Source organism: Limulus polyphemus, unplaced genomic scaffold (genome assembly GCF_000517525.1).
Source record: "Limulus polyphemus unplaced genomic scaffold, Limulus_polyphemus-2.1.2 Scaffold1452, whole genome shotgun sequence".
Lineage (NCBI taxonomy): Eukaryota > Metazoa > Arthropoda > Merostomata > Xiphosura > Limulidae > Limulus > Limulus polyphemus.
Window position 1 is genome coordinate 224,728 of NW_013667062.1, and position 8,954 is coordinate 233,681.

At 36.8% G+C, this 8,954-nt stretch overlaps 1 protein-coding gene across 1 annotated transcript in view; it reads left to right on the top strand.

Annotated features, from left to right (window-relative positions):
- Positions 1 to 8,954, top strand: part of LOC106463644 (EF-hand domain-containing family member C2-like) — a 49,371-nt gene that overhangs the window by 3,260 nt on the left and 37,157 nt on the right. The window contains exons 2-3 of the mRNA XM_022391188.1: positions 310 to 444; positions 7,800 to 7,950. Coding sequence (XP_022246896.1) covers positions 310 to 444; positions 7,800 to 7,950 — 286 coding nt within the window. The remainder of the gene's footprint in view (positions 1 to 309; positions 445 to 7,799; positions 7,951 to 8,954) is intronic.

An 8,954-nucleotide genomic window follows, 5' to 3' on the forward strand; every position in this document is an offset into this window, starting at 1 on the left:
CTTGTTGGACAGGTATATGAATGTGAAGGCCTTGGGTAACATTTATATGTTAAATAGGCTTTCATGTTTTTGGTTGATTGTTTTGTTGGTGAGATGAAGAGTGACCTCAAAGGAAAGAATATGTGTTTATTGCCTTCCTGTTTCTTATGTGTACTTACTTAAAGAGTTAGATATTACCTGTACATGTATGATATAGGCCTACATAATGAGAAAATTATGATACTAATTTGTTTTACATTTAAATATATCAAATACATACATTTTCTGTGTTAATGATTAATATATCTGTATTTATTCATATTACAACAGAAATGTGCACCTAGCCATCACAAAAAGCAGCATTTTGGATTTGTCAGAGATGTTCCTTTTGTTTCAAGTGACAGAGATGTCAATAGGTCCAATTTGTCTGGAAGACATGGAACATGGAGATATTTTGACAAGCAGGTAAAACCCATTTAATTTTTGTGGCACAGTTTCAAGGAAATGCTTGACAATATTATTTTTCTAGATTCTAAAATACAAGTGGTTTAGATTCTTTATTTCTGTCTAGAATAATTTCATGTCAGTCATATTTAATCATTCCATATGTTATGAAAGTGGAAGTCATGCGACGCTGGGAGCATGCATGCTGGAGTTTCTAGAAGGATCATGACTTAGCAAGCAACCTCACGAATGTCCCAGCGTTTGCTAGACACCCTCTTTTTTAGTATATAAGCCAGAGATAGATTGAAGAGAGACAATGGAGTCAAGCGAACAGTAGGCACCATAAGTAAAGTGTGTGAATTATTGCCTGTGTTTATAAAAGTAGTTAAGTTAAAATGACTGTGGAAATTCTGTATTGCAAAGTTGTATCCAGAAAGAATAAACTAGTTTTAATTAAGAAAGATCTTGTATCGCTGAAGTTTCCCAGAAAGAATTTCTATGGTAAATTAACAGACAAGCAGATACGTAACACATAGAAGTGGGCAGGAGACATGAAACCATCTAGTCCATCAGTGACATTAATTTAAGTAACAAAAAATTAGCTGAGCAATATAATTACCCTTTATGCATCTAGATGCAAGTTACTGTCAAAATAAAACTACTGATACTTGTTGAAAAATTATTTTATCATGCAAATGAACTTAAGTAAATCTATTTTATAGAAAGAGAATAAAAATTTGATTCATACTAGTATATACACATCTAGGTTCGTTACAAAACTAAGATATTGAAAGCCCTTTTTGTTAATTCTCTGCAATGAAAATGTGGGTTTGTCCTTATAGCTGGGTTTCACAATATATCTATATTTGTTTCAGTCACAAGTACAAAAATCATGGATAAAAGTAATTTCAAAATGTACTTTTGTATTCCTAAGCTATGCTTGTCAACTGTTTAATGGAGTTTCCAATTTTCATGTTCAGTTAAAACTAAATTGTTGTTGTGTTACATGTAATCATCAGTTTAGGCTGTATATAGTTCTACATACCATGTAATTTATATACCTACATACATACATACATATATATATATCTTGGCCATCCCATCCACTAAACTCAACTTATAAATAAAAATGAAACACTCAAAGCCTGCCCTTATCATTCAAATGGTAATCAAGTCTTCCCTTAAAATTTCTTAGATTAATTCACTGCATCTGAAGGCAACCCATTCCAAAGCCCAACCACCCTGTTAAAAAAATAAAGCTGTTTTATCTGAAGATCGTAAGATGACTCCTGCACTGCCAAAATTTATATTTGTGTCTTCTAGTCCTATCTTTCTTATCATTATATAAGAAAAATATAATGCATCATCACTATCAATTACATTAACAATCTTAGAAACCTCAATTGGATCCTCTTTAATTCATCTTTTTCAAGAGAAAACAATTTCACAGATCTATGTCCTTGTAAGGCAACCTTTACATCCAAGATACCATCCTAGTAGCCATCCTCAGAACCCTTTCCAACAGTTTGATGTCTTCCCTAAGGTGTCTTTATTTCAAGAGAAAATTGTTATTATTTTTTTAAATTTTCACAAGATTATTATACTATATACTTAAAAGTAATTTTTCTCTCTGGGCTGAGAGTTGATCTGGACATACATGTCAACTCATTTTGTGTTATCACCAAGGAAACCCATAATTCCAAAACATATTTACCGCCACTCTCACTTATATCTATTACTCGATGGCTAGGGTTTCTTCCTTTACCCATCTAAGCATTGGTCTAATTTTTTATTGCTTGCTCCAATCTTTTATACCCCACTCAATTGCCCTTGACAATATTTAACTTGTGACACTCTCCTCCTATGTCAGTGCATCTTCTATCCTAGTACTGTATATAAGCACCTCATTCAGATAATGTTATCACTTTTTCTTAAAAAAGTGTTTTGGAACAGTTTTCTCTAAAAAAAGTATTATGACTTCAGCTCCCTGATCCATTGGTACCCAGAATAGATTCCATCCTTATCAAAGAGGCTCATTCACTCGGGCTGACCATCAACAGTGGCATCGGTGACTATCCTATGCCAGTGGGGTTTCTGGGGGTGTGGTTACAACATTTTCTGGTCATATGGAATTCCTTAACCACATATTCACGGGTACTTCAGGTTATTGCGTCGGAGTTGATCATTCAGTTCACATCTCCACCTCCAACAGATCCTCAGATTGTGTACCTTCATTCCAGGGCTATCAGAGAGTTGTTGATTGAGGGGCAGCAGAGAGAGTCGACACAGTTCTTCCGGAATTTTATTCTATTCCTGTCTATTTGTTGTGCTCAAGAAGACAAGAGATTGGTGTCTGAACATCGATCTTTCTCGTCTCAACCAGTTCATAGATTTTCCCAGGTTCATGATGGAGTCATTCCTCACCTTACATTGGCATTTTTCACCAGGACTGTGGATGACCAAGTTCGATGTTGCCAATGCCTATCTTCACATTCCCATAGCAGAATCACCCTACCACTGTTTACGGTTGATGCACAAGGGTAAGGTACTGCAGTTCAGAGCTCTACCCTTTGGACTACCATCTGCACACTATGTGTTCTGCAGAATAGTACAAGCTTTTTCTCATCACCTTCATTCTTTAGGCCTGTGCATACACCATTATATGGATGACTGGTTCAGTTGGTGGAACGTCACACCCAGATCCTTCTTTCAGAAGCCATCAAGACAGGATTTATTATCAGAGCCGAGAAATCTATTCTCATACCAACTCAATACATTGTCCATCTGGATATCTTTTTTCAATGTGTATCTAAGCAGGTCTTAGCCAACTCCCATCTGGATCTATGCTATGGAACAGGCAGTTAGACTCTTACTCATGTCTCCTTCTCCCACTGCATGGATGATTCTTTCTCTTTTGGGGATGTGGGCAGCCCTTGAATCTCTAATTTCTTTGGGATGGGCATACATGAGATCCCTTCAGTGGTTACTGAACGATCAATGGATGATAAATAGTAATCCACTGGATCACCTAGTCTCCTTCTTCAGGAACGACATCTTATAACTCAAGTGGTGGTTAGATCAGCACAATACTACAATAGATGTTTCTCTACCATCCCTTTGTCCCAAGATCCATCTCTTCACAAATGCCTCACTTCAGGGATGAGGTGCGTATATCAACAGTAAGGAATTTCAAGGCCTATGGATGGATGACGAATCTTCTTTCCACATTAATATTTTAGAGCTTCTTGCTGTCCAAAGGGCAAGGTCTAGAATTATTAAGGGGAAAAATCGTCATGCTTTACTTCGACAAATCCATGGTGGTATCTTAGATTTACCGTCAAGGGGCACTTGATCATGGGATCTTTATATTTGAATATTGTATCTTCTTTATTGGGCTCACTCTCATGATATCAGCCTCCTAGCTTGCCATGTTCCAGGGGTGATGAATTTGATAACAAATTATTTGTTTCGACTCAACCGGATTCCTCTGACCGGATGAATGCTACATAGCGAGGTTTTCTGGTGGATGTGCTCTTGGTTTGGGACACAGATGATCGATGTATTCGCCACTCATTGGAAATCTCAACTACAGGCAATTTGGTCACTGGTACCTTATCCTCATGCATTGGCGATAGATGCATTCAGTTCGGACTGGACAGGATTGTATCCACTGTGCCTTCCCACCAATTCATCTGTTACCCAGAGTTCTGGCTATGGTTCAATCCACCCCTTGTCAGGTGCTGTTGGTAACCCTAGCTTGGCGAGTTAAACTATGGTTTCCTCTTCTTCAGTATCTTGAAGATTGTCCACCTCTGCCACTTCCTCTTTGGCCATCTCTGTTGAGTCAACCATGATCCGACATTATATACCAAAACATTCTGAAGCTTAAGCTTCATGCATAGAAGTTATGCAGTTCTTCACATGGCATCAAGGTTTAACTTCCAAAGTTGCCATATATTTGTCTCAATCTCTCTATAGATTCACAATGGACATTTGTCAAAGGAAATGACACACTTATTGACAATGGTGACTCATGAGGAAATTGAACCCACTTCACCCAAATGTGCCAACCATAGCTCGTTTTTTGACCTGGATTTTTGACAATGGTTTAGTGTCATCTACAGTCATTTTATATAAGGCAGCTTTATTGACAACATTTTGATACTCAAAAAGTAGGAAATTATTTGAATTCCCAGTGCTTTCCAGCCTTCTCAAGTCTTTTTGAGTCCTTCACCCCAAAAGGCCTTTTCAATTTCCTAACTGTGATATTAAGGTGGTATTACATGCTGTGTCTCAACATCCATTTGAACCATTAGCGTCATGTACCATGTATCACCTTTCCCTTAAAGTTTATTTTCTATTCTTGTGGGCCTATGGATGTCGTAGGCCAGAGTTGTTTGCACTGCATGTGCAAAGGACTCTTTATTACTCTACTTACGTCCTTCTATACCCAGATAGGTCCTTCATATCTAAGGCTCTAGCAGTAAGGGAAGGGGATAAATCATCACCAATTCATTTGCCCACAATTTCTAACCCCTATGATCACTCAGACCTAATTGCTTTTTATGTCCAGTCAGCCCCTGAAGTGTTATGTGGCTCGCACTAATTCCTTACGAGGTTATAGATATAGATATTTTATTCATTGGGATTCTTCAGTTTCCCGTGATTTGTCCCCGATTACCTTGATGAGGTGGGGTCGAAAATTGATACATATTGCTTATTCTGGGCTTTCTTTGCAGGTGAGGAAACTTCTGTGAGTCACGTTTCATCAGATTCGTCACATTTCTGTGGTTTTAACTACCCAATTGAATTGCTTGCTGGAGGACATTGTGATAGTTATAGACTTTTTATTCATTGGGATCCTTCAGTTTCCCGTGATTTATCCCCGATTACCATGAGGAGGTAGGTTCGAAAATTGATCCATATTGCTTATTCTGGGCTCTCTTTACAGGCGAGGAAACTTTTGTGAGTCACCTCTCATCAGATTTGTCATATTTCTATGTTTTTAGCTTCCCAATTGAATTGCCTGCTGGAGGACATTGTGCGGGCTGTTATGGGGACTTCTCCCAATATTTTTATCTCACATTATTTTGCACGATCTGGCAGTTTCTTTCTCTGGGATTTTCGACTATCCCTTGTGGCTATTTTGACCACATCAGCTAGATTATAATGAGAGGTATATTTTTTTTACTCCTCTTGGCCCTTTTCTTTACAGGGTCTCTTACCTCTTTTTTTCACCAGATCCACTCTGTGGTGAGTGTTGCCCAGGCAGGTGTGCTTTAATCAAACCAATTGCGCACTAGCAACCACTAATTCCATATACTTTATACAGGTTGCAACAGGCTCTTTAGAAATGCATTGTTCCATAAGACCACCTAGATGCTGACCGGGTGGTATTACTGTTCTGTGCTGGACTGCCACTCATGGATTATCATAAGTAAAGCAAAAGGGAATCCTGATGGTCCCTGCTGATCTTTGGATTGAATAAATTGGGGTCAGTTTGCTTTTAAAAGTTTAGGAAACTTGGTTCACCTATTGCACTATTTCCAGAGTACTGTTTCTCAGGGCTACCCAATCTGCATTACCCCCCCAGATCCTACTAGTGGGGCCCGGCATGGCCAGGTGATTAAGGCACTCGACTCGCAATCTGAGGGTCGCGGGTTCGAATCCCTGTCACACCAAACATGCTCGCCCTTTCAGTCATGGGGGTGTTATAATGTGAAGATCAATCCCACTATTCGTTGGTAAAAGAGTAGCCCAAGAGATGGCGGTGGGTGGTGATGACTAGCTGCCTTCCCTCTAGTCTTACACTGCTAAATTAGGGACGGCTAGCGCAGATAGCCCTCGTGTAGCTTTGCGCGAAATTCAAAAACAAACAAACCTACTAGTGGAGCTCAGAAATCTTTACCACACCCGGTATCCAGTCAAAGGGGTGGTGACCAGAGGCTTTTCCTCCAGAATGCTAGAGTAACTTTCTCCACTCTTGGAGAAAAGGGCGAAGTTGGGGGCCCTCCTACCTGGTTCCCTGGATGTTTTTCCCAGATGTTGGTAGGAGTGGCACCAGCCTACTCATAATAATGGTTCAGATTTGACTCTCAGCTATCCAATTGGAGTGTGCATGGCCCTCCTTTTTGATCAATATTGGTTCAGTACATTGCTCATGGAAGAGTGTCCACTGTCTCCTTGTAATTCCGAATGCAGAAAGGCTATCTGGTTGGGGCATGGCCTATAGTGATGATAACTCATGTAAAATTCTACCCACAATAGAGGAATTAAGTTCCAGGTGAAGAGCATACCTGTTCTGGATGTAGTGCAGCTCCCCCACTAGGTTGCCAATCTTCTATTGACACACCAGTGATCTATGCAGATGCTTTCTGTATGAATAATGCCTTCACTGGCCCATCCACCTCATCAATGTGAGATTCTAGCTATAAATGTGAATGGAGATAATTATGTTTAGGAAGTTAACATTTTCCTAAATTGACCTTCATCTCCACTAAGAGACAGATTGGGATTGAGCCAGTCTTGAAAAAGTAATAACATTATATGAATGAGGTGCTTGTATACAGTACTAGGATAGAGGTCGTATTGACATGGGTGAATAGTATCACAATAATCGTAACCATTTTGGAAGAACAAAGTTGTGACTTTGATACAGTTGCTATTGTGCAATGATGTAGTGGTGTATCTCTGGAAGGAACTGAAAAGGGCCACAAAACTTGATAAATATTTGAATGACAAGTGCTGGCTTTAAGTTTCTTACTGTTTAATTTGGTGGACCAAAAGATCCCTTGTTGTTCTTTAATGTTATATTAATTTACGATAATGAACCTTTATTGCACCAAACAAAACCAACTTGAAACTCAGGCATGACATTGAATTTGTAGTAAAGAGTAATATGGCTGTAGGTTTTTTAAAGTAATAAAAAATGTAATTACTATAGACAGTGTGTTGAACTTGACAGATATGACTGAGAAACTTTGCAGAATTATATATAGCCTGCTTTTGGTAAATAATTGCTCCCTGAAAAAAATGCAGTGTTTAAAGCTCTTAAGGTACAAGCATAAAAGAATTATTTTTGACAAATATTACATGTTTTCTCTTTCAGTATCATCATCGTTTTAAATAATACATTTTTGCCACAAATTTTCCAAATCACTGTATAAGACAGTTTTATATAAGTATATATAATCATTGAGAGTACATAAAAGATAATTTTATTCACCAAAATTATATCAAATGTGGTGAAGAGATAAAATGTTTACTTCTTTTGTTGTATCTTATTTCAATAATACAAGAATGTGTAATTTTTAAATTTAATTAAATTATAAATTTTTATCACTCTGATAATAAATCAAAAGTACTTTGTATTTTAGATTTTATGCTTTTATGCCTATTTTACTGAACCTATTTGTGAAAGTCAGGAGGAGACATACAGAGTTCGAAAATGTAAGATATATTATTATTTGGAAGATGATACCATGCAAGTTGTTGAACCTCCTGTTTCTAATAGCTGTATGACACAAGGTAAGTTTCTGTTTGATATTCTTGTGTGTTTTCAATATTCACTACACAAGATTTTGATCTGATACATGTTGAAGTTGCATTCTGTTTGAATCATACCTGGAAGCTGTGCTATGAAAATAGATAGGTGGGTTATTGTTGGAATACATTTTTTAGGAGAATTTTTAGACTTTAGATAAAATAACTTAGCCTGTTATTTTTTAAATGTGTTATACTTATTAAGATATTTCAGAAGTTTGAGTTTAGATTTAATCATTTTAGACAATAATCTTACTAACAATAGTTTTTCTGGATGTTTAAAGAAAATGTTGCATTAGGTTCAGTTATCCAGGGCTTTTGTACAAGTGTATTAGTTAAAGTAGGGTACAACCTCAAATCCATGCTTGTCAATTGAGACCCTGTTTCATTTAACCATTTTTTTAAATATCCATTGATTCTTGTATTCAGTAAAAGTAGGTTTTAGTTGTATTTCATGTATTTAACACTTTAGGCTGTGCCATTATTATTATGTTTTCAGTTATTAGAAGATGCTGCACAAATGTGAAAGTTTGAGGAATGCATAAGATAAGATCTAATAATAACATTAAGTTATTTGAAATAAAGGTATACATTCATAATATTTTGACATTTTTGAGTATAATTATTTTTCCTCAGGCTTATCAATGTCTAGACACTTTAGAGTTGGTTAGTTCTGAAGAATATGTGTAATGATAACATGACTTAATGTTAAATAAAAGGATTATATACAAGGAAAAATTGAAAATTGTTTTAGGACAATAGTGATATACTGTATTATTAGCTCCTTCAATTTAAGAATACTATAAATACACTGTAGTGATCCAAGTATTAAAGTCAAGAAATATATATGAGGCATAGGTGATTAAAAAAATAATGATACTTATAAGTAAACAAGGAAAGAAAAACTTTTCAAAAAATGAAGTACATGTAGGGTTGGCTAATATCACTCTTCCAAAAACAATGCAAATAAGATAGTAAGGATGGTATTT